General features: G+C 51.2%; 1 protein-coding gene and 1 long non-coding RNA gene across 8 annotated transcripts; one reads left to right on the plus strand and one right to left on the minus strand.

Moving 5' to 3' along the window:
* Positions 1 to 347: 347 nt before the first annotated feature.
* Positions 348 to 24,023, minus strand: TFAP2A (transcription factor AP-2 alpha). 7 transcript variants are annotated; one of them, XM_053223151.1, is made up of 9 exons: positions 23,826 to 24,023; positions 23,230 to 23,480; positions 13,934 to 13,991; positions 13,557 to 13,794; positions 10,378 to 10,429; positions 8,074 to 8,305; positions 6,042 to 6,160; positions 3,950 to 4,091; positions 348 to 2,103 (listed from the first exon to the last, which is right to left on the minus strand). In XM_053223151.1, the coding sequence occupies exons 2-9, from the start codon at positions 23,300 to 23,302 to the stop codon at positions 1,815 to 1,817; spliced, it is 1,203 nt and encodes a 400-aa protein (XP_053079126.1). In that variant the 5' UTR covers positions 23,303 to 23,480; positions 23,826 to 24,023; the 3' UTR covers positions 348 to 1,814. The 7 variants fall into 7 exon arrangements, with proteins under 7 accessions (XP_053079126.1, XP_026896075.1, XP_053079128.1 ...); XM_027040274.2 differs by having other exon boundaries at positions 13,557 to 13,991; positions 23,826 to 24,022; XM_053223153.1 differs by lacking the exons at positions 23,230 to 23,480; positions 23,826 to 24,023 and adding an exon at positions 18,058 to 18,127.
* LOC128315683 (uncharacterized) lies at positions 1,576 to 4,876 on the plus strand. The gene is made up of 4 exons (XR_008298714.1): positions 1,576 to 1,746; positions 3,815 to 3,931; positions 4,227 to 4,324; positions 4,636 to 4,876. It is a non-coding gene; the product is annotated as an uncharacterized LOC128315683 (long non-coding RNA).
* Positions 24,024 to 25,180: the final 1,157 nt, after the last annotated feature.

Raw genomic sequence — 25,180 nt, forward strand, 5'->3', positions numbered from 1 at the left:
TATTTTTAATAATAAAATTAATGTTTCTAGTCAGGAAAAGAGAGTATGTCATTCCTTTAGCAGTACAAACAATCTTTTATCCAAAAGAATACATTGGGTTTTATTGTGTCATTTGTCTGAATACAGACTCGGTGGAATATCTAAATGATACCCTGCTCTGAACTCCAAGTTGAAAGTAAGTTTTTATTATACTTGAGGGAAACAATGGGTTCAGCTGCTTATTGCACGGAACAATTGCCAAGGGAGAGTTAAACTCAATTACTGTAACCATACTGAATAAAAAATACTGCCAAGAACAAAAATACGCCTGGGTAAAGACAGCCCCTGAATAAAAAAAAATCGACATAAAGCGTATCAAATATTTATTTATCTGGGCAACAAAGGACTATGATACATTGACAGGCATGAAAACTACTGCCAGCACAAGTCAATACAATACAACTAGAACTGCTTCCAAAATGGCCAGTGAAAATACAGAATACCAGGTGGTCCCAAATGTTTGAAGTTCTTTCAACAAAAAGAGAGAGAGAAAGAGAGAGGGAGGTGGGGGGGGGGGGAATCCCTTACCCTTGGTTTAAAGACAATGCTCATTTATTGCTGGAATGATCCTTTCAAGGGAGGACAGTGGAATAAGATAAACTTTTTGTTTTTCTCCCCACAATACATAGAAGGGTCATCAAACCACTCAAGTTTAAAACTCTTTCCAGGGTCCGATATCACTTTTTTTCTTTCAGTTCGATGGAAAGCTAAATGTAATACTAATTATATATAAAATTTTAGTTGGCTTTTTTTTTTTTTCTTCGTTCAGCTGTCTCCTTGTCGTCTTTAACATGCTACAACAGGGCTAAATTCATGAATCCCAGAGGGGGGAAAAAAATCCCCCAAACCTTGAATTTCTAAATAAGTACCATGAACCACATGAAGAACTAATAGGGAAGATTCAAAACCCACTAAACAAGAGGTAAACGAGATCACCAGATAAATTAAAAAAAAAAAAAAAAAAAAGAGGCTTAAAACAGACTCACCATATTTACAATTCCCATTAAATTACACATAAATAAATATATACAGAGACGTGAACACTGATTCCCTTATATAACTGTGAATCGTGTTGCCAGAGAAAGTTCAAGTTGGTCGCTTTACCTTGAAGAGGAAAAACTTCTACAACTGAAGACATGACATGGAAATTCCTGTGTTTGTGTTCAAGTTTATTCACAATACTGATAAAAATGTCATTATCCTTTTGGCTTTTTTTTTTTTTTTTTTTTTTTTAGTATGGCTACAATCTGAACCGAAGTATGTAAGGGAAGGTGGTGACTCAGTCCCATGAAGCTTGTATCTTTTTTTTTTTCATTTTTATGTTCTTTTTTTTAGAAAAAAAAAATGTTTTTCTTTTTTTTTTTTTTGTGATGGTTGTCACTGTTGGGTTCCTGTTGGTTTTTCTGTTTTGTGTTTTTGTTTTTTAAAAAAGGTTCACACACTTGGACAGAACTTTTCTTTGCTGGCTTCGAGGCCTGTTCTGTTCTCTTAGGCTCCACAGGAGGGCAAAGGGCGGGGGAGTTGGTGCTGGTGGGGGGAGGAGGGGAAGTCGAGGCAGGGGGGGCGGAGTCAGCAGGGGCGGTCCCGCTGCCGGAAGAGAGAGGGCCCCCGGACTCTGGAGGGCTGTGGGTGGCGGGCGGCGGCAGCAGCAACAGCAGTAGCAGCAGTGGGGTTCGCTGATTCCGAAGCTGTCACCTGCCTGCGGTGGTAGGTGGGGGGAGACGACCGAGTGGGTGGGCTCGCTGGGCGGGGAGACGCAGGGCGGGAGGACAGCCTCACTTTCTGTGTTTCTCCTCTTTGTCACTGCTTTTGGCGCTGTTGTCCGTGTGGCTGTTGGGGTTGTTGCTGAGGTACATTTTGTCCATGGCCTTGAGGGCCTCGGTGAGATAGTTCTGCAGGGCCGTGACCGCGGCGCACACCGCTGGGCTGCCGAAGCCGTGGGAGATGAGGTTGAAGTGGGTCAAACAGCTCTGGATGCCGGGCTCCAGGATGGGGTTGGGCCGTGAGTTCCCCAGGGGAGATCGGTCCTGAGCCAGCAGGTCAGTGAACTCTTTGCATATCTGTCTGCAGCACAAGTGAAGCAGAGAAAGAGAGAGAGACAGAGAGACAGAGAGAGTGGTGGGGGAGGGAGAAAGAGAGAGAGAGAGAGAGATGAGGCTCCCCTGTGGGCAGTACCAGCAGCAAAGAGAAAACCCTTCTCCCTGCAGTCACCCCCAGGGGATTCCGGGGAACCCCGACCTGACCCAAGGCCCCAGAGACAGACTTGGGGAAAGACGAGTCACCCCTCAGTGTCCACTGAAACATGGCTCCTTCCGTCAATGCATGCCTTTCCTGCCTTCACAAATGTCTCTCTCGCTCTCGCTCTCTCTCTCTCTCTCTCTCTCCTCTCGCTCTCACCCCTCAGCTACCCTTAACTGCTAACCGCCTCTTTTCTCACTCATACCAAATGCCCCAGACACAGAAACACATTTCACACGTTAGAAGAGAAACAAAAGAGAGTAAGACGGGCAGGAGTCAGGAACACAGGCATCTCGCCAATGGCCAATAGCACACAGCCATCAGCTGTCCTGTTCAAAATACTAGACAGACCCTCTTCCTGCTCTAGAGGTCTAGAGAGACCTCAGTTGGTGGGATGGCCTCCACTCATTCACCTGCAAATCAGGTTGGATGCAGACAGGAAGGCAAAACTTTTCTTGGGATTATTTTGCCTTAAAAAAAAAAAAAGGTCACAGAAAACCTGTTACCTGGGGACAACTCAGACTGATTTTTGAGAAGAAATCGACCCTTCAATTTCAATTTCTCCTTCCACCTCTTTTCCCACCCCCCAACCCTCAGCCCCCGAAAAATCTCTAGGGAAACTGTGAATATGGGTGGGCTTAGGAAGCTAAGGGAAGAGAAAAAGTTGGCATTTCGAAAAGGGTCTCGAAAAGTCAGAAATACAGGCAGATGAGGCCTGTATGCTGGAAGCTGTCTCTGAATCTGGGAAGGAAGGACTTGCTGGGGCCTCCCTGAGGCAGCAGCAGCCTGGAGGGGGTGCGGGGGGGGGGGGGGGAGGAGGGAGAATGGGGAACACTGCTAGGCCACCTTCTCCAAGTCCAGCTGATGCCCTCAGGTCAGAAACTATCCCGCCTGAGGCCCCAGCCTCTGCCCTCTGGTTCCATGCCCTCCTGTGACACAGACTTTGATAATTAAGGGCTTCCGAACAGGCCTTTTAATTTCCAGAAAACATATCAAAACAGTAATTTTCTTTTCACACACCACCTGGAGGGGCCTATTCAGCCCAAGCACTGATGGGAATATAACTTGGGCCATTTTGAAACCTATTTGACATCTCGCCTGTAGGCTAAGACTTGTGGGTGTGTGTGTGTGTGTGTGTGTGTGTGTGTGTGTGTGTCACTTTTGAGGAGGGAGGAGAAAGAAAGGCAAGAAATGGGATAAGGGATTAAGGTTGAAACTAGGACTCCTGGCTTGCACATTTTGCAGACCATTGCTTAATCCTTGCCCTCAGAGACCATACTGATAGGAGACAAAAACTGATATAGGCAAGCCTGGTCCCCATTTAAGGACTTGATGCTGGGCTTTCTGAAAAGACAGAGTCACCAATTCACACTGAGCTTCTATCAAATCCCTACATTACCCCCCTCCCCCCCCACACTCATTTTTTAAAAAATGAGGTGGAGCAGAAGAGAGGATTAAGATGGAAACACAGGACAATCCCGCCTACACTTCCCCTTTAAAACGGTATGGTTTAATAAGAGCATGTTGTTAATTTCAGTTATTTACAACAACAAAGCTGATGCACACAAAAGAAGCTGGAGAAAAGCCGGAGAGACCAGAAACAATTTCGATTTTTGTTTCTCTGGACAACAGACACAGAGAGACCCCGGAAGAGGTAAGGTAAATGCCTTACTTTGTAGCCAGGAGCATGTTTTTTCTTGTCACTTGCTCATTGGGATCGGAATGTTGTCGGTTGAGAAATTCAGCTACTGCTTTGGCAGGAAATTCGGTTTCGCACACGTACCCAAAGTCCCTGGCTAGGTGGACGGCTTCTCCTGGCAAGAGGGGAGAGAGGAGAGGCAGTGCGACAAAAGGTTGAAAAGAGCCGAGATCAAAATTTCCTCCCAACTCCCTTATTTTCTTAATCCAGATGTTGAAGAAAACACAAACTACTTGTTTTCTCATTTCAGGAATTTTATTTCCTTCTCTGTAGTATCTGGCAGATGAATTTATCAGAAAAAAAAAAAAAATGGCCACTTGGCCTAGAAGGCCAAGAGGGATTGAAAATGTAAGTCCCCTCCCCCACCCGCGAGTCCCCTCCCCCACCCTGATGACATTTTCCCAACTTCTCTTTTTAAATGTTTCTTGTACTCCAACCTCACACCTATCAACACATTCATAAATGATATTCATAATTACTCGCTGAGCTTTTCTTCGAGGGAACTAAAGGTTTACATTTTAACTTGATCGCATATAATTATCTGTTCATCCAAACCGATTAACCAAGAGGATTTGAGGGTCACTCCACTGAGTCTGTCTGTGTTGTTGATTTTCGAATCTTTGGTTTTAATTTCCTGAACCAGTTGGTTTTTACTGCAGGGCTTCCTGCCATTAGCTCCAGCTCCGGAAGAACGCATGCGCCAATTAGAGCATCAAAGCCCTCTCTGCAGAGCTCGTTTCCATAAAATGGAGCGGATCGCAAACAATAACAGTTCTCCAGAAACTGCCTCCCTGCTACAGGACTCAACCCCCAAGCCCATACACTCGCTCACACTGCTCACACTATACCCGAATCCACTACTGCCACTGCTATCATTTCCTTTGCATGTAATTCTCGGGGGGGGGGGGGGGGGGGGCGGGGGGGTATGGATAGTGGGTTCTCTTATGTACTGATGTTATTTTTAACGTAATGCTACTGTAGTTGAGTTTCTGGCACTGAACACTCGCTTATTTAACAATTATAGTATCGTCCTCAACGCCATTAACAAATGCTTCATAGGATTCTTTCTCAAATTTACGGGTTTAAACTTTTTTTTTAGTTATTTATAAGCTGGAGCTCACGTCCAATTGTAACGTATCTCCTCAAGTGCAAGATGTAAATAAGACAAAATGCCTTCTTGAAATAGAAATGGCAGTTTTGAAATCTACCTGGTAATGTGTCTTTTTTTTTCCTATGGGCATAAAACATCTTCAACCTAACGCATAGGAAAACACAAGAAAGCTTACACATTCATTCCCAGCGCATCTAAACTTAAGCCAATTCAGTATCAGGAAAAGTTAACAGGAATCTAGAGGAAGCAGGAATGTAAGTGGGTTCTGGTGACAGGGTATCTATAGCATGGAGTGAGAACAGGAGTAACTTTTGTTTTGAAGGGTTTGGAAGTGTGTGTGTGTGTGTGTGTGTGTGTGTGTGTGTTAAAAACTGCCATGAGAAACTTTCTGCAATGCTTCCATTTCTTCTTTCTTTCCTAGCCAAACAATTCAAAATCTAAAATTGCTCACTTTTCTTCCCCTCCACTAGAGAAGCACAATTAAATAAGAGATAAGGGAGCATATGTTTGGAAAACAAAAACCTGAAAGGGCATATAACCCTGAGCTTTCAGGACGGTCTTAAATCAGGATGCAGGTCAAAGATTCCCAAATTAATTCAGGAAGTAATGGTCACGCATTTCTCAAACGCAGATGTCAGAATAGCTTAAGTGATTTACTGCTGAGCTCTCTGAAGGAGACAGGAACTTGGGATATATGCAGTTCTTAAATTTTCACATTGTTTAGGTCCATATTGAGCTACGGAGGTGGAATTTTGTGGCAGAGGGAAAGAAAAAAGGAGGACAGGAGTATATGCAAATAGTTTTTCGACATGCAAGGATTCCGTTCACTTCCATTACAGCCTCTGGAAAAAACGAAACTGCCCAGTTGACACAAAACACAACCAAATGGCCACTAAGTATTATCCATTTTCCCACAAGACAGTTCCCTTCTTGTTAGCAAGTGGACTCGCTTACCCTCCACTAGTGATGTGAGCAGAGTGACATTGGCAGCTTTACGTCTCCCTGCTGGCAGATTTAATCCTATTTTGTCCAGTTTTTCTCTTAAAGATCTTCCTCCATTTTTAGACTTCGCCCTGTTTCACAAATATATGCAAGAAAGGGATTGAGAAAACACTGGGTTGCTCTACATCACATTATTTTCATTTTGAAAACTTCCTAAAATGTGCTTTTCACAGTCAAGAATCGTGGCCTTGAGATACTTAAGGGAGGGAAATCTAGGAAGGAATGGTACAGAAAGATCATAGAAGACAAATGCTTGACTGTGAAGCACCCCCGCGTGCAGTTATGATTGTAGCAACCGTGGCAGGTTAGAAGGGTTTATTTCCCAAATCTCTAAAGAAGAACCACAAACAAACAAACAAACACAACTCTCATCGCTAGGGTTTGAGGTATTCTTGAGTTCAACTGATTGCTGTATATTTTCCCTGTTGTTACAATCACACAAATCCCAGTGGGGTCTTTAAATTGTCTTTGCAAGGACTGCTGTTAGGTTGTTCAGAGTAACCAAAGTTATCACTCTCACGTTTCTTGCTCTGGCTTTAGCCCCGGTGGGAAATTCATTTCACCAACTGTTTACATGCCATGTCACCAGCCTAACTGGAAATGTCAAAAGCTGAGATCAGCCTTTAAAAATTTCACTGATTTCAGCGACATTGGGGGTGGTTCTAAATAGATGTCTAAATAGACTCCCATAATCAGAAAGTGGTTAAGATAAATTGTTTAAATAAAACAGCAAATTAATTAATTTCAGATTTTATTCCCTACTCAAGTGCTCTTTAATTGTGTGGATTAGATTATACTCCCCTAGGTAAACAGTCTCCAATATTGGGGATGGGGGAAGGGGAGGAAAAAGCAGAGGGCGGATTCAGATCTCTGTCAGTGAAAGATTACAAAGGGAAGCAAAATGACTGGAGGAGAAAGAAAAGATTAGAAAAACTGATGTTAAAACCTTCCAAAAACGGCTTTGTAAGGTTTTGCATGGGATATACCCATCAGAGTGGGCCTGTGGGTCCATAGATACACAAATGAATAAATGGCAAAACAGTGAAGTTCTTGGTCTACTTCCTTATTTAAAAAGAAAAAAAAGAAAAAGATCATGTGGGAAACTTCCACCCAACACCCACCACTCACAAAGTTGGGTGGAACCCTAGGAGGATGCAGCTCAAGGGAGGGAGAAATCTGCCCTAAGGGAAGGTGCTTCACCTTGCAGACCCTTATAAAATCTTATCTACGAAACGAATCATTCCGGCCTCACAGGGGTGAGATGTGTATCCCTAGCCACGTACGTAACACGCACTCGTGGGCAACGACTACACAGAATGATGCACGTAACCGTATCTTGCACACTGCCTGGAGCACATCGCGGCCGCAGTACACGGGAACCACTAATGCGTGTGCCTTAGGCACGGGGAGTCGCCGTCTGGCCAGAGGTGACAGTGACAGAGGGGGGGAGCGGAGGGGGCAGGAAGGGCGGCGGACTCAAGAGAAAGCCACCGTCTTCCACTTAAAAACCCTATCTATTCAAGGGCGGTGGATTTCCGTCGGAGACCCTACACGGAGGTAAGGCAAAGTAAGGCGCCTGAGAGGAAGTTTTCCAGGGTTTGCAAGGTGTTCGCGAGAGTAAAAAGGTGGCTGCACGGCGCCCCGCCGCTGCAGCAGCCGGGACTGAACGCGCGGTGCAAAGAGCTGCGCGTGCGCGCGGGGAGTTGGGTTGGGGGCGGAGGGCGCGGGGAGCGCGCTGCGGCGGCGGACCCGGGAGCGCGCCAGAACGCCGAGCGCGCGGGAAGCCTGCGAAGGGCGCAAGCGCGCGCCGCCTCGTCCCGCCCCCAGCTCCCACCCACCGGGTTTGGCGCTCTTCTCCCCGCCCCTTTCTTTTCCCGCGAAGGGAGGGCCGTGGCGCGAGGCCCGTTTGCGTCGTCGCCCCCGCGCAGGCGCAGTGTTTCCCGCGGCCGCGAGGCGGGGCGGGCTGGGCGGAGCCGGGCCTCACCTCCGCAGCACTCCGCCCAGCAGCGAAGCGTTGAGACACTCGGGCGGTGAGAGGCGCCGCTGTACTTCCGCCACCGTGACCTTGTACTTCGAGGTGGAGCTGAGGAGCGAGAGGCGACCCGGAACTGAACAGAAGACTTCGTTGGGGTTCACGACGCCGCCGAAGAGGTTGTCCTTGTTTATGGGGATGGCGGAGACGGCGTTGCTGTTGGATTTGGACAGGGACACGGGGCCTGCAGAGATAGACGGGGAAGCTGCGTGTGGGCGTCGAGGGTCACTCCCAAGTCCTTCCCGACCCCGGCGCTCGCCCGGGCTTGCACTGCAACCCCCCCGTTTCCTGCCAGCCCGGAAAATCCCCTCTTCTCTCCAATTCCCTGGTGTTCGCCACTCCCGGGGATCGAGCCTCTGGCCCTCGGCGCACCTCACCCGGTGGCCGGCAGGCGCCCCCACCTCGCGCCACCAGCCAGGCCTGAGCTTCCGGCTGAACCCTTTCCTGTTAGCCGCAAGGGTGCTGTCTACAAATGGTAGTGACATTGTGACCCCCTGGGCTCTCATCCGAGGACAGTGGCCCCAGTTGAGGTGCTGGAGCATAGGGTCAGGGTGCAGGGGAGGGGATTACGTTTGCACACCCGAGAGCAAGCTGTGTGTACTTTGGAGTTTTTGTGGGGGGGGGGGGGGCTTAGTGTTGGGAAGAGATTGCTTCAGAGACCTATAATTAAAATCAGCAGAGAGTTTAGGTGGCTGAAGCGGCCTGTAAGTGAGCATTGCAGTTAAGGCACCAAGCTGGGAAGCTGGGAGGCTTGTCACACACCACACGTGCCCCACCCATCCTTTTGAGGAATAAGCCCTTTCCTAGGTTTAGTTGTGAAAAAGACCCGAGTTGTGGAAATCCATCCCAAAGCCCCATTTTGAACTGGGAGAAAAAAAAGGATAAATAGGCCTACCATAGGATATTAGCAGTATGCCCTGTTGTCCAGCAAATCGTTAATGCCCTTGTCTGCTTAAGAGTACTCATTGGGAAGGGGAGAGGATATATTCTTGCTGGTTCAAATCATAAGCTCTTCATGGTCGGCCCCACCATAGTTAGAGAAAAAAGCCAAGGCCAGCAGAAAGTGTACTACCATGTTCCATTTCTCAACACAAATAGAGTTCAGATGCATTCACAACCATTTAAGTACAGTATGCATTTGTATTTTAAAATTCCACAAGGAGACATATATAATAATATGCACACATTCTATTCACAGTACTCCTCCCTCTTTAATGGGGATATTCTAGACGTATGGGGAGGTAGGGGGCTCTAGGTTTTGGATAGATCACTTATGACATTAATAGCTCTGGGGAGGCTAATAGAGACAATAGGAGTTAAACGAACTCTTGAGAGATTACTAATAAAAGAGCCAATTATCATGTCGACTTGGAAAGAGCATCTCTTAAGATTTATCCCTTGCACATCTAATTTGACGTGACAAAGACTTCACAGATGCAAAAAATGAAACTTTAAACTGGCTAACAATATACTGATTGGGGTTAGAAATGAGAACAGTTTTATATAGCATCGTCCTCTGGTGGTGCCTAGAATCCTGAAATGTAACATTGCCACCATAACAACAACAAAAAAAGCTGCTGTGAATAGCATTTAATCCAGTAAACTTTATTTCTACTCACTAAACACAATACAAATTACAAATCCATCCAAGTCACTTGACACTTTTTAAAAACAATTTCTGCTCTGAACAATTATGCTAATAATCCCGACATTTTCAAGATGCTAATTTTAACCAAAAGCCAAATTTTTGTTAACCTAATTCACAAAGTTTAAAACTCCTTAAACAGCTAATGAGAAATTAAATTGAAGAACATGAAAGTTTCTTCTTCCTCTGCTAAGGAGTGTTACCAAAGACACAACTGCCCTTCTGTTAACGTTGAATTATTTGCACCGTTTTAGCATTACACCCCTTCTTAACACTCATAGCCACGCACACAACAGATGAACTAAACTATTAAACCATTTGAAAACTGAGATGCCACTTCCAAATCAGTTCAACTCTTACACATTTCATGTGTTTGTCCATGTATCATTAAACTAAATTAAATGGTCAAATCATGAACAAGGCTAGCCTGTTGCCATTACTAACATACTGAGAGCCGATCACTTAAGCATTGCTGTTCCAAGCCCATCTATTTGCTAATTCTGAGCCTTTAGGAAATCCTATTTGAAAAAAATAAATACAGCTCTGCAAGTTCGTTTAAATAGCACTATGCCTGTAAGGACATGCCTGGAATGTAGAAGGAAATGGCTTACCTTTCTTAATTACAGTTTGATCTGGGATGTTAATACCCGGGTCTTCTACATGCTGCAACAAAAGGATACACATGGATGTAAGTGTATAATCAAAACAAAAGGAAATGAATATTCCATGCAACATGGGGGGAGGGGAAGGGTTAGAATCAAAATTTCCCCCTCCCAAATAGTGACATTTATATATAAACATCTCATCTTGGCTTATTGGAATTTGAGGCTTTGCAACTCAAGAGGTTTCACTGCACACCCACGGCCCATTTCTCCTCCCCCAGCAAATAATCCATGTTTGAAGGAGGTGGGGGTGGGGAATAAAACTTTCTTTGGAAATGAAACCAAGTTTTGGAGCACCTAATCTTTCTCACAAAGTCAGTTCAACCTTTAAAAATACACCTGGCTTTATTTTGGCGCCTCAGCGGCTTCGGACCTTAGCGATTCGAGTGTTCCGGCAGCAAAAGCCAGAGAAACACAATAGAAATGACAGAGGCGGGAGTAACAAGGGAGCATTTTAAACGTTTTAGGTAGTGTGATAAAAAGCAAATGCATATACACACTTTCACTTATGGAACACTAAAAATAATTTTTTAAAGAAGACTACTGCCTAAACCGGGTATCAGAAAGGAATATGAAAATGGTTTAAAAAAAAAATACAAAAAACAAAACCTTTGCGGTTTTTTCCCCCCTGTTGTCCAGCAGCAGATTTGTTGGGTTTTTTTCTTATTTTTTTCTTCTCTCTCTCTCTCTCTCTCTCTTTTTTTTTTTTTTTTACAGATGGATGGGTATACGTGTGTGCTAGAGTCAAAACGTGATTAGAAAGTAAAATGAAATCATGTTTTCTAATGCAGAAACTGACAGGCAATATAATGTCTGGCTGTGTTTACAAATTAGCACCAGGGCTGCTGAGATACAAGATTTCGCAATCGTTACCAAACACAGGCATTACCATTTAAAAAACTATTACTTCCTTCTCTAGTCTTTGTCCAACAATAATACTGATTCGAACATTTTCCATTCTGTCTTGGATTTATGCTCCTGTTAATTGTGCCTGATCGCAATGATTCCGGGTGGATGGTACTAAGTTGCTTTATTACAGGTTTTATTATACTCAATGCTCTCATTTGTAACTTGCCTAAAGTGCTTCTGGATTTAAGTATAATTAAATTGAGAAATGTTCAGAAATGACTACTGCTGCAGTTCTTGTGTTTTAACTATATGGGGAAATATGATCCCTTTATGCACGCACCCTCAACCCATAAAGTAAATGTAGTGTGGCATAATACTTTTATTTGTGTTATTTCTAGACCTTGTCCATACAGGGAAGACTGTTAAGTTTAAAACCCCACTGAGATATTAATGATTAAATAATTTTCACCATCAATTTGATTTTCTTAAATATTTAGCAGTCATTCTTATTAAAGGTTAACTGTTGCAGCAATGGGAAAATTGAAAACAACCCTTTTCCTGACCCAAATTCCTTTGAAAGAATTTTTTTCTTAATAGGTGGGGGAGGGTGGGGGGAAGAGCTGCAACTGAGTTTCCTTGCTTTTATATGATCTTTTGGTTAATTTCTCCTACTGACTAATTTCACCACAAAGAGTGACTATACAGGTGCTAAGAATTCACACCAGCCACTTTGGAATTTCTGCAAAGGAGAGCAATCCTAATTCACAGTAATTCCAAAAGGTTGCAATGCATTTTGCAATTCAAATATTTCCACAGAGCAGGCTAGGAAAAGGATTCAGAGGCTCTTTGGGAAGGGGAACTAAAATGATCATAACTTCCAGGTTGGTTTTTTAATTGCGCTTTTCTCAACTATTGCTTCTCTCATTTTACTTCCCAAGAAATGTACCGTTTAGTATCAGTCTCCAAAAACATTTATGAGCACAGACAAACGCACACCATGCTTACTAAATCCCACAGTGGATCAAGTGCCTACTTTGTTGCTTTCCATGCAAGGCTGCTCAACATAACCAACAAATTTCAGTGATTAACTGGGCCAAGTGAGAGCTGTAATAAATTTTCTATTTTCCTATGTAACTTAAATAATGTTTTAAATTCACCAAGCAAGCAGGTAAGTTCATCTGACCATTTTCTTTGCAATCTAATGCAGTAATCATTAAACTGTCAACGGACATATTGCTGCAATATTTGATGCACTAATTTGAAATAGCATTTTAGTAAAAATCACATCCAGATACATTTCCTCTCCAAAGAAAAGTAGCATTAACAGAGCCTTTACAGCTTTAATAAAATTATTGGCTCATTCTAATTCCATTTCAGGAAGGTTGTGAGGAAACCATAAATACGTAGAATTGAAACAGAGATGCTGGTTTAAATTTAATTTCAGAAAGTACTTTCAAATTATCAATAGGTTTACATTGTAAATAGTAAATGTGCTAATATCATGCTTATTCAGAAATCATTTTAAACTGCATTTATCGATAACTGAATCAGAACTCAAATAACGTATTGCCCAGTAGTCTCAAAACATTTAATATGGGGTGTAGCAGGTTCTGATAGGCGTTGGGAACCCAGCTAATGATTTATGAGGTCAGCACTTAGCACCCCTAGGAGGAGAAGGAGGCTGCATTTTAATGTCTCCTGCTCCGATTTGCTACTTACTATTCTTTAATCAGGGTAGGGTACACACATAACTTTTAGTTATCACCAGTGCTTATAAAACCCGGCAAAAATGATTTTCTTAGGGTGTCGTTTACACTTTATGTTAAACTGCCGGGGCATTTAATGAGCTCTTCTGGTCGGATTTAACGTCTTTTTCAGGACAGACAGAAATCCCCACGCCAGACGCAGCGGTGGAATTAGATCCTCTCCCAATCGAAACAGTTTACTGTCGTGGAGAGGGGCAGATATTGTTAATGGTGACATTCGTCTGATTTATTTCTGTGTTGGTGGAAATGGTAACGCAGGCATTGTTTGCAGGAGCTCCAGGAACCTTTGTTCTAGGCTATAGAACTCTCAACTACTTTTTTTTTATTTTTTTAATTCGGTCGTTGCCGTGGGTTCTCAAAGCATCCGCCCCCAAAAAATAATATGAAATTTTGGAAAAGTAAACGCCATCGCGGGAACCTCAGGCCCACCCGCCGCACGTCCCGATTATCTTCTCTGGGGGTGGGTGAGCAGGGGCTGCGGTCCCCTCTCGCGCCCCCCGCGCGGCCTCTTACCGGGACGTCCTCGATGGCGTGAGGTAAGGAGTGGATCGGGAGGTCTCCGAGTCCTGAGCTAAGCCCGTGTGGGCCGTGCAGGAGGTCTTCGTGCCGCCGGTAGTCCCTGCGAGGATCCAGGCCCGAAAGCTGGTGGGGCAGCCCCCGGTGCGTGTGCAGGAGCCCAGACTCCTGGCTCTGCCTCTGGCCGGGCCAGCCCGGGTGCTGCGGCTGCGGCTGGGCGTGCAGGGGGTTCAGGCTGTAGGGGTCGTTGACGTGGGAGTAAGGATCTTGCGACTGGGGGTAGATAGGCTGGTAGGGCGGGGGGAAGTAGGGGGGCTGGAAGTCGGCATTGGGGGTGTGGGACAGCGGCGGGGCGCTCGTGTAGGGAGATTGACCTACAGTGCCCAGCTGGGGCAACCGTGCCGTCCCGTTGCTGGTGCCGTCGTGACGGTCCTGCAAGAGGGAGAGAGAGGGGAAGGGGAAAGAACGAGAAATCAGGCGTCGAGTTACAGCTGTCCACTCTAAATCCACTCCGCAAGACTGCGTGGGGAACCGCTCACTCCCACCGGCAGGCCGCCGAGAGAAATGGGCTCCAACTTGTTCATTTCGGAAAATACCCCAGAAGTGAGGCGGGCTCTTTCCAAAACGCAGGGAATTAGATGGTGCAAATGTGTGGGCATAAGAGGCTCTGCTTAGGCGTTTCTTTGAAAGTGAGGGGGGGGGGGGGGGAGACAGAAAAAGGCCTCCCAGAATACACTCCGTTTAGCTGCAGCGTGAAACCTCCCTTAAGCAAAATGAAAATTCCTGCTAAATATTAAACAGCAGAAGCGGCCTTTCCTTTTTCCCCCGGATTTGAACCTGCCTGCCACTGCGTTATTGTTTACACCCTGTTCATTTATTTGGAGGAAAAAAAAAATCACACACGTTCAAAGACCATTACCATTTCATGACTATTTAAATAGAAACATCGCATACAGGGGCTGCAACGAAAGCACACGTTTAAATTACCAGCTTAAAGAAGGTTTTAACTGCAGGGTGGGGGTCTGTCTTTTCCGCTTCCTCAGTTGGGAGCCTTTTTCTCGACAGGGTCGATTTTAGGATACGGATGGGGGAAACGGGGACGTCAAGTCAAGGTTTAAAATAGAAAGATTCAGCCTTGTTGGGCTTAAAAGAGAGAGGTGTACCCCGGGGCGGAGGCTCCCGCCCCTTGCACCCCAGCCCCAAAGGGCAGAAGACACGCCTGACTTTATGTCCCTGTATTGCAATTCGCTTGCAAAACAGGCGAACAGAGTTGATTCCAGGGAGTGCGAACCCTCGGAGGTTGAGCCCCGGGCTCCGAGGGTAGGGAGCACACCGGGCCGCGTTCTTCCTGCAGATGGATTAAGCACCAAAGGTTGAGAACACCTCGGGAACAAGTGAATACGCGAGGAAATAACGATGAACGTGGTGAGGAACACGCCTGGGGAAGTAGCGGCGAGGTAGGACTGCGCGCCGAGAGAGGTCGAGCAGGGGGGAGGGGGTAGTGCATTCGATTTAAGAATGGAAAAAGCGAGAGAAAGGAGGAAAGACAGAAATGCAAATGGAAAGGTGGGGGGGGTGCCCTGAAGGAAACCTGGGCGCGAAACCCGAGGTTGCGGGCAGCCCCGCCGCACCCGGTTTCCAGAACAGAATTCCTAAGGAAAACAGGGATGGGGGTGGGGATGGGACTCACCATAGCTGAAAAACTGTGAACTAACATCTGCGAAGAGTCTGGGGTAACGAGTCAGGGTGGAAAAAAACAAGCAAGCCTGGAGAGCCCGGCTGCCCCGCCGCCCGAGCGCGCCCCACACAAAAGGCGCCGAGAGCCCCGCGCCACCCAGGACTCCGGTCACGGCGCAGACGCTCCCGCGAGCGCTGGAGCCCCGCTCTGGTCCATCCGAACTTGAACCACCGATTGGAGCGGCGCCTTCAGCTGGTCGAGCCCACGGTCTCTATCCTGCCGCGAGCGGTTAGGATTCAAAGTTCCTTAAAAAATGAAAAAAAAAAAAAAAAAAAAACCCAAAAGAGGAAAAAGAAAAAAAAAAGTGTGTGTGTGTCTGTGTGTATGTGCGTGTTCCTTAATCCGTGTCTCCCCTCTTTTCTTAGCGGCGGCTTCGCTTGAGCTTCTAATAACCGCGCTGGGCAGCGTTCCTGGAGCCTCCTAATAGCAGATATTCATGACTATTAATATTACACGAATACTTAATAAGGGAAGAATGCCTGGAAATCGAGCGTGAAGCGGAGAGGCAACTCGCGCCGGAGCCGGCTCTCAATGCAGTCCATTGACGGGAGCCTCAGTGTAGCAAATCGGAGGTGGGGAGAGGGAGCGCGAGAGACAAAAAGCGGGCGAGAGAGGGAGCGGGCGAGCGCGCGGGGGGCCGCGGCGCGGCGTCTGGCGAATCACAGGGAAGGGGCAACATTTTAAAAGGTTGCAGGGCATGCAAAAGTGAAAGAGAAAGAGGGAGAGAGGGAAACCGAGGGAGAGAGCGCAGAGAGGGAGAATGTGTCTGCGTGCGTGTGTGAGAAAGAAAGTGTGGGTGAGAGAGGGGAGCCCGGAGTGGGGAGAGGGGAGGGAGGAAAGGAGGGAGAGCCCGGGAGGAGGGAGGGAGGGAGGGAAGGAGGGGGAGGGGGCCGAGCCGGAGCGCACGGAGGGGGAGGCCGCGGGGGAGGGGGAGGGAGCGAGGGGGTGGGGGAGAGGAAGCGAGCGAGGACAATCAGACCTAAAAGGCTGGGGCAGACCTCGGGATACCGTGGGGGCCGCGCGTCGCGGGCCGGAGCTGCCGGGGACCGCGTCCGGGCATTCATCGGGCTCTCGGCACGGGAGGTGCTGCCCGGCCCTCTCCGGCCGCGGGCTCCTCCGCTCCGCAGCCGGGCCTGGGACTCGGGGTTCGGCCGCCCGCCGCCGCGCCGCTGCTCCATGGCCCGGCGCCCCGCCCGGGACCGGCCGGCCCGCTCCACCACCGGCCCTCGCCTCGGCCGCCGCTCGAGCTCCCCTCGGACGGCCCGGGCCGCTCCGCTCTGCGGCAGCTGCCGCCCCGCCCTCGTCTCTCCGGGGCAGGGGCTCGGGGCGGGGGAGCCGGGACGCGGCCCGGGGCGCGCAGAGACGCTAGGCGGCCCAGCCCGGGCGCCGCTGGCACCGGCTGCCGGCTCCCGGCGCAAACCCGTCCGACTGGCTGGGCCACTCCCGCCCGACGCCCCCCCCCCACCCCCACCCCCGCCCGGATGACACGGCTCGCTCTCTCCCAGCGCGGCCCGGCTGCCGCCGCTGCCAGTCCTCCCGCTGGGTTGTCAGAACAAGCGGCACCTCGCCTCCTGCGTGTCCCTGCAGAGCCCCGACATAATTAGACAGCCCCGAGCCGGCTCGGAAACCCGAAATCCCTGCTCCGGCGCTCGCCCACCGCAAAGTTGTTGAAACAGCCCTCACTCTGTTCTCCTCTCTCTCTTTTTGGCCTCGCTTACACACATTCACACGCGCCCCCACAGGATCCCTCTCAGAGGGAGCAAGTTCTTCGCCTCCCACCTGAGTGTCGCAGGCGCCCAGCGCCGCGCAGAGGTTCGGACCCCGCCCGCCTAGGGCTCGGCCTCCGCGAGGGTGAAATGCCGGAGCCTCGGGCTCGCAGCCCTGGCGGGGACAATTCGCTCTCGACTGAGGGGCTCAGTTGCACTCGGACCAGTTCGCAGAGCCACCCCCACCCCCCACCCCAGGCCTGAAAACAAAGCGGCTGGTCTGCCCTGGGGTCGCTGAGCCCGGCACCGCGCACGGCAGGAGCCCCCAGAGAAGCGCCGGTCCCCGTGGGATGTCACCTCGTGCCCCGTGGGGTGAAGGGAGGGCCCGGGAAAGGAGAAAGATTTAAAATAGCCGACGGAAAGGAGAGGGGGAAGGGAACGGGTGACACATCGTTCACCTCAACCCGGGTTCTGATTTCAAGTGAAGACAAGACCCACGCTGCTGCGCCCGCACAGACCTCTGCGCCAGACATTTCCAGCTCCAAATGTCAAAGAGAAAGAAAAGAGCAGAAAAGAAAAGAGAATACAAAACACAGCAAAGGCAGGGACTACCACCTATTTAGGTAATCATCGGCCGCGGCCCTCCTCCCCCTCCCGTGACCCCTCCGCGTATTTCAGCGGGGGTTGCGAAGGAGTTCACAGCCGCCGCAGCCAGGCGGGTTCCCAGCGCCTCCCGCGGGCGGAGCGGCGGTGCTGGGGCTTCCCCGGCTGCCGCAAGAAGCCGAGCTCCGGAGACCCTGGCTTGTAAAACGGGCTCCAATGAGGCGCGCTCTATCGGCCCCGCGGGCTCCCCGCACCAGAGGCCCCGTGCAGCCCCGCCAGGATTCCCACGGTCACGCAGCCGAGCGCCGGGCGGCTGCAGGGGCCGCAGCTGGAGGACCCCGCGGCCGGCCGGCTCCGCACCGCTCAGCCTCCCCACCGCCACCCCAGGGATGCTCTCCGAGTGTCCCACAGAGGGAGAAGCTGCTTACAACTTCTTCAGTAACAGAGATACCTGGAGCGAGCCCCGAAGCAACGTGGGAGAGGAGTGCTTCCAGACTGAACCCCATAACCGGGAGGTGCAACCCAGCTCAGGGAGAAGTGTGCGGGCCCCTTCTCCAAACAGAAAGGAGCCTTTTTAGAAAGGGGGGGGGGAGGGGGAAGATAGGGAGGACGTAAAAAAATGAATAAAGTAAGGAATATTAAAGATCGGAGAGGAAGTTAAAGAGGAAAAGGGGTTTTCTCTTCCCTTTCTCTTCCTGGTGACTCGAGCCCCCAGGATCTCGCTGGAGACACACGCCGGGTGCACAGACGCGTGCCTAATTGCCAGCAACTGCTTCAAAAACCCAAGCTCGTGTCTTCGCTCCACTCTTAGCCAGACCCAAAACTGGTCAGAAAAAAAAAGGGGGGGGGTAAAGTGGGACACGAGCTTCGAAGGAAGGAAATGAAAGAAGGCAGCGTCCACATCCTTCCTCTCCAGCTTCTCCCTTGCGTTCTTCGGGCGAATCGGAGAGGCGGGCGCCGCGCTGGGGAAAGTTTGTCCCACCCGCATTTCGCAGCTGGCTGCGAGGAGAGGAGGAGGAGCGGGAAGGTAGCGCTCCGAGCCTGCGGCCGCAAAGATACCCGGCGCCGCGCTTACCTCGCAGTCCTCGTACTTGATATTATCCGTCAGTTTCCAAAGCATTTTCATGGATCGGCGTGAACGGATTTGCCCCCTTCTCCGCCTTGCACCCAAGTGGAGCTACTCTCTGGGTAAGCGCAAAGTGCCGGCTGCCGGCGGTGAGCGCAGGAGGAGGAGGAGGAGGGCGAGGAGGAGGAGGAGGGCGAGGAGGAGGAGGGCGAGGAGGAGGAGGAGGGCGAGGAGGAGGAGGAGGGCAAAAAGGAGGAGGAGGAGGGCGAGGAGGAGGAGGGTGAGGAGGAGGAGGCGAGAAGGGAAAGAGCTCCCGTGTGCGCTCGGAGATCTCCCTCTAATGGTAGAAACTTTTCCCTTTTCCAGCTCTTTACCAACAGCCTAATCGCCTCATTAGCATATCAACAATAGTCCAATTGCTCGCCAGCACCGCAATCTGCGGCCGGCCGCTCCGACCCAGGTATAAAGGCCTCTCCAAGCCGCGAACTTGCTCCTAGAGCGCACGCCTGCCTGTGAGCGGACGGAATCTCCCCGGAGACCAGCCGCGCGCCCCTGCCCCAGTCACCCCCAGCCCCCGCCGCTGCCCCATTCCACCCCACTCCCCTTCCTCTCCGTCTCCTCCTGCAGGGAGATGCCCTCCGCAACAACAACAACAACAAAAAACCTGCACTGTGCAGGGTCCGAGCGGCTGCGCCTGGGGCCCAGCTTTCAGCACCTCCCCCTCACCCCTACCACCGCTAACCGCGCGGTCCTTTCGGCCCCGTCCAATTTTATTAGAAATTATTATCCCTTTCGCAATTAAATATAATCACCAAACCAAGACCGGCAAAGTCACTCCAGGATTTTTGCCCAACAAGAGATCGCCTCCGCTCGCGGCAGCCTCCACCTCGGGCCCCAGCGCCTTGGGAGTTTTATTGGCTTTGCGCTCCCCCCCCCCCCCAAGTTGAAGATTTTGCCAAACGGCTCCAGTGGCTCGGCTGGGGTTTGCGATCCTTTAATTGCCGCGTGTAAAATAAAAATTGTACCCTGAAGAGGTTAGTTGACAGCTCCAGGGGTTAAATGATTTTCCTCTCGTTTGTATGAAGCTAGAGCTGACTGATAATTCAACGTGGTGTTTGGGCTAAGGGTTTCCTAGGTGCGATGTGGACAAAATACAGAACTCCTATGGAGTCTCACAGTCGCTTCTGGAGTTGAGCCGATATACCGACATGTGTGCGCCGTGTCATTCATGCATCAAAATAAATCGCTGGGAACCAACTCTTCGCTGTGCTAATCTGCTCCAGTTTTCCCAAGATCCCCCTTTTTAATTAAAGCAGGGAGAGTTCCTTCATGATTTGGTGATGTTACTAAAGCGGGCGCGCTCGCGGCGCAGTGCCCGGCTGACGCGGAACCCGGAGGCCCCGGGGCCACCCCCGAGTCCAGGTTGGCCAGTCTGGGCTCTCCGGCTCCACACAGGGACCTGCTCGCCCCACCGGGGCTTATTATTATTATTATTATTATTATTATCATTATCATTATCATTATTATTATTTTCTCTCTCTGTTTTAGTAAATTATTTTAAGGGAGAAACTAACAAGAAAGACGTGATGTAATCCTTTGAAATACAGAGTAATTAATTTCTCTGGCTGAGCTCCTCATCTGTCCTCCATGAAAAAGTTTTTGCGTGTCTTTCTCGCTCTTGAATACTGCAAACTCACTAAGCAGTAGTAGGTCTGCCTCCGAATTGCTCTAGTAATGACTTCTGGTTCCATCTAGGCCTGTTTCTTGCAAACTTCCAGGCCTCCCGGGTTTCCACGGGGTGTCCTTACAGAAGGGCGGAGGCTGTTAACAATTCGAGCGTTTCTTAACAGGTGGAAGGGAGACGAGAAGAGGGAGAACCCCCTTCCCCCCAAATCTGTAAAAGGGCAATTCTCCTTCTGGGTGACCCCGCAAATTCCTCAAGCTAGGCAGAGTAGGCCAGAGGCCCCTCCCAAAACTTGGGAAGAAGACTTGAGCTTGAAGGGGGATTTAGAGCTCGGGACATTTCCCGGACAGCCGGGGCGCTCCCCACGCTCCTTTCCGCCACCTAGCACGGTTCTGTGGCTGTACACAGTCCGCTCCACCGGGGGAAACGGTGACCGTCCAGGGCTGGCACCACGCACCCTAAGGGGCTGCCCCGGGGCCCTCCGCGCAACGCGGGGCCTAGAAGTCCCTAGAAGTCGGGCGATGGGCCGCCGCGAGCATTTCCACCTTCCTAACGGCAGCCGCAGCCGCCCAGCGTGATCTGTAGGCCAAATCCTAGGCCTGGGAGCATGGGATTTTTACACCCTCTGCCGTCGCCACAGTGTGCTTAAGGGAACTTCAAGTTTCGCTTTTTCAGTTTGTTGGCTGGGGAAGGCACTCAAGGCCCTTTATCTTCTCCACTGCCCCCCACCCCCACCCCGGCTGACCCGTGCCCCGCAGATCTGTGGCTCCGCACCCGCGGGGGCTGCTACACTGTTGTTGTATTCCCGCCGAGGGTGCCTTTGAGGTGCAGATTGGGGCCTGCGGTCTCAGCGCCACCGCCCGAGTTACGGGCGTTGAAGAAAGGCCCAGGCCCGCGCCCCAGGAGCCCCTGGAGCCAGCCGAGCCGCGTTTGTGTGAACGTCATTACCACGACAAGTCGCTTCATTGCATGTCAATGCTCCGTCCTCACCAGCGCCCCGGGATAGTAGCGCCAGGCCTGGGGATAGAGGTCGGGGGTCCAGGCCTGGAGTGGGGGCGTGGAGAGGGCCTTGGAGGGAAAAATGAGTACCAGTGTGAGACGGAGACACCCAAGGAACAAAGAGACAGCAAGGGGCCTGAATGGCTATTTTCTCTGGTTGTCACCACCCAGTGGGACCCAAGAGCCCAACAGGCCAAGCCTGAAGGTTCCAACCCCTCCAGGCCCCAAATCCATGGGCCCCACCCTAGAGGCAGGCTTCCCACCTCTTGCCAAACTGTGAGCCCGCAGGAGCTAGGCCCAGGGCTCACTCTCTTCTTGAGGCCAGGATCTCACCGCTTCGGAACCTGAGGCCCTTTGGAAGCTCGGACCTCCACCAAGGCTGTGCTACTGGCATTTTCTCAGACCCGAGGCGTTCTGCTGTGAAGTCCACTCGGCTTGCTTGCGGAGAAACCTGCAAAGCCCTCAGCCAAAGACTTCCCAGAGTCTACACCCTCCAGAGAAGAGAACGAAGTAGGGTCCTGAGGCCCACGGGGGCAAGGGAGAAAAAGGTGTGGCTTTCTAACGTTTGTGTTTGGTGTGGGTGTTTGCACCCTTAAACCCCAAAGTCAGTCTAACGTTGGGGCTGAAATTGCATTTCAGTGAGGTTTAACTTGGGGGGAGAGGCAGAAAAAAGCTCAGTGTTAATAAAAATTATAAATACAAGGAAAGAAATAAAAATTGCAAGACGAATTCCTTTCCCCAACTCCAGGGAATGTAGTAAAGGTGGGACTTCTCTGACCTTTACTTCTCATGGCACAAATCTGAAACAAGAAAAGGAACTCGCCCCAGAAAGAGCAGGACCTCGACTTTTCTCTGGAAGTTCAGGGCGTTCTGTTCGAATTGCCCTACAGGCTTCTAGGCACCCAGAATCTCGCCCTAACCAGGCCTCTCTGGGCCCCGGGTTGGGGGTTGGGGGTTGGGGGGGAGAGGGCCCCGCAGCTCCCATTATGAAATTGGCCACAGAGGAGAGAGGCTGCTACCCTCACCAACCTGGCCAGAGCTGCCCGGGTTTCCGTAGGGGAAATGTCTGGAAGTTAGAAGCCGAGAGCTACAAGAATGCTCCTGTGGCCTAGGTCGGGTCCGGAGCTCAGGGACCCCAAGGTCCAGGGCCCAGTTGGCCTTGTAATACGGGCGGCCTAGTAGGGCCGAGTTTGGCAGGCGTTCGTTTGGAAGAATTTTGGACCTGCCTTATCCCCCACCATCCACTCCTCCTCCAGTCACCCCAATCCGTAGCCCAAGCGGCGCAAACGGGCTTCACGACTCCGACTGAGAGGCTGAACTTTGTGCAAACTCTTAAGTATTTCCCCAAAGAACATTCTCGCCGGCGCGACCCGTCCATCCGGACCCCTCTGCATTCTCCACCCCCCACTAGGTCCCCCAAACTTGGGAGGCAGGAAGACAGGTGCACCAGAACCCCACCACATGCGTAGCCCTGGGGTCTAGGGCAAGAACGGAGGGCGGACCAAGCCGGGAACCTTCCTTACCACGCACTGCAACCCCCGCCCGGCGCCCTTCCCCCTCCCGAATTAGTCATCCACCCTTGTTTCTGCTGGGGGGGGGGGGCATGAAAAGCTCTAGCGCAAACCACAAGTGACCCCCCGGGGCCACCTGTGGAGCGTGCGCCGGACTTTCCCCAGCTCCGGGCCGCCGGCAGCGCGTGTTTTTTTCTGCCCTCTTTCTCTCCTGGGAACACTCCTGGGCGCTGCCAGGCGCGCCTCACTTACGACTCTCCCTGCCCTGGGCCAAGGCTCTTCCTCTCTGCCTCCCCCCCTGCCGGCCCCCTCCCCCGCTCCACCCCCGCCCACTTCAACCCCAGCCAAGGCAAACCCCCGTACCTGCCAGTCCCCCATTTTGGCAAGTATGGACATCGCGGCTCGGCGCTCCTGGCGACGGGTCCCCGCCGGGCATGGGCTGGAGGGCTCGGCCGGGCCCGCTCCCTGGAATCGCTTAGGCAAATCCTCCTTTTTTACCTGCTCACCAACATCTCACCTGGTCATAAAGAGCTGGGTTGCTACCTGCCGACGCATGCGCGCTAGCCCAGGAATTCACCCCGCCAGCTCTAGTCCCAGCGCCTCGTAGAGCTGACCTGGGAAGTGATGGATTTATAGCCGCGGCAATCTCGCCATCAGCTCCTGCTTTTCCCAACAGCCCCAACCCGCTTTCCCGGTCAGTGCCTGACCGGGGAACCGAGGCAGACTGCCTGCTGGGGTGTGCAGGGCGCGATGCGAGCGTGAGTGGGTGTGTTTTCACACTCAAGCAATGGGGGCATCTACGCGCTCTTCCGTCGACTCTCCTCCCCCCTCGGAACTTTGGGGCTAGGAGAGTCTCCACCCCGAGGGGGGAAGGATCCGGGAAGGGGGGGGGGTGGGGGTGGGGTGGAAGAAGAGAGCAAGGCCCGGAGATTGGGCCCGACCGGATAGGTCCCGCGCACCTGGCTGCAAGCTGTAGGGCCAGACCCCGGTCCGGGCCTCCTCACCGGCCCACGAGGTTCAGGACACCCCCGGCCCTCGCGGATCCGAATCAGCGAGCCCCAGGGCTGCTTCAAGCGTCCGATCCCAGATCAAAGTGTTTCTCAGTAGGTGAAAACGTTCGCGATTGTTTCATTTCTGGCTTCTAGGTCTAGTCTCCTCCCACCGCAGACACACGCACACACACACTTGCACACTCATACACTTACACTTCTATTTAAGGTGAGCCCCTCCCCCACTCCTCTATGGCTTCCCAGCTCTTTATCTTTTCCACTAATAACTTTTTAAAGGGAGAACGGGGGCGTTGGTGGTTCTGGGATGGGCAGCTGAGGTTTGGGCTTGGGGTTTGCTTTCCCATGACAGATAAAATCACTCAAGTGATTCCACCGCTGCTTCTAATTAGAAGGGAGATTTAAAAGAAGCCACAGGATTTGGGGCTCCCGAGGAGCTCACCACTCCGTCAGGAACCACACCTGGTCGGGAGGGAGGCCCGGGTGAGGAGCTTAGCCTCGGGCCGCGCACTCCTCCGCGACCGTGCCGGCCCCACTCCGGCAGCCGCGAGGTCTGAGGTCTGAGGATCCAGGGCTGGGGCCTGGAACTCCCGGGACAGGCTCGGTTATCCCCTCCTGCTGTCGTCGCGGGGACTAAGATGAACAAAGAAAGAACCGGCTTCACATCGTCTAGGACACGTCAGGCCAAAGTGTGTAAAGGGTCAGCTCCGCGCTGGGGAGTGAAGACTTGTCCCGGTACCAAGGCTCCCTCCATCCCTGGCGGACGGCCTCAGTGGCCCTGCACCCACCCAGCCTGGGCGGTACTGGTGTGGTTGGTGTCTCTCAAGGAGTCCCCGTGTCGCCTAGGCATTTGGGGCGTCCCTGGACTGCGGGACTCCCATCCCGGCGCCGACTGTGGATTTAAAACTTTCTCGGACCTGCCTTAGAACCTTGCTCAACACGTTTGTGGGTGCTTTTTTGTTTTTCCTTGCGAGAATTTAAAAGAATTTAAATTAAGGCGTGTTTTTTTTTTTAACTCCTAGTGTTTCCACTTCACTTTCCCGGCTTTTTCCACACCGTCGAAATAGGTTGGTGAAAACCGAATTCTTTCATCAAGTCCAAGAGAGAAGGGGAAGACGCGCCTGTAGCTCTTCGAGATTCCGGCGGGGGGCGCTGTAGTCTCTTAGAAATGAGCACGGTTTCTGGCCCCTGCAGCCTCGCTACTCGCGCGCCTCCGTGGAACTAGAGCTGGAGGGACGTGGGACCCGGCTGGCTGGGCCAGGCCGAGCTGGGACGGGAGGACGTGTGCTAGGGCTGGGGTGGGGCGC

Source organism: Acinonyx jubatus, chromosome B2, assembly GCF_027475565.1.
Source record: "Acinonyx jubatus isolate Ajub_Pintada_27869175 chromosome B2, VMU_Ajub_asm_v1.0, whole genome shotgun sequence".
Classification (NCBI taxonomy): domain Eukaryota; kingdom Metazoa; phylum Chordata; class Mammalia; order Carnivora; family Felidae; genus Acinonyx; species Acinonyx jubatus.

Excerpts from the sequence above, each read along its gene's own strand:
- TFAP2A (XM_053223150.1), bottom strand. The coding sequence starts at position 16,475 with ATGGAGCAGCGGCGCGGCGGCGGGCGGCCGAACCCCGAGTCCCAGGCC. Across the intron at positions 13,992-16,295 it reads GGCCCCCACGGTATCCCGAG|GACCGTCACGACGGCACCAG; the intron begins GTCTGCCCCAGC and ends TCCCTCTTGCAG. Across the intron at positions 10,430-13,556 it reads ACGCCATCGAGGACGTCCCG|CATGTAGAAGACCCGGGTAT; the intron begins GTAAGAGGCCGC and ends CTTTTGTTGCAG.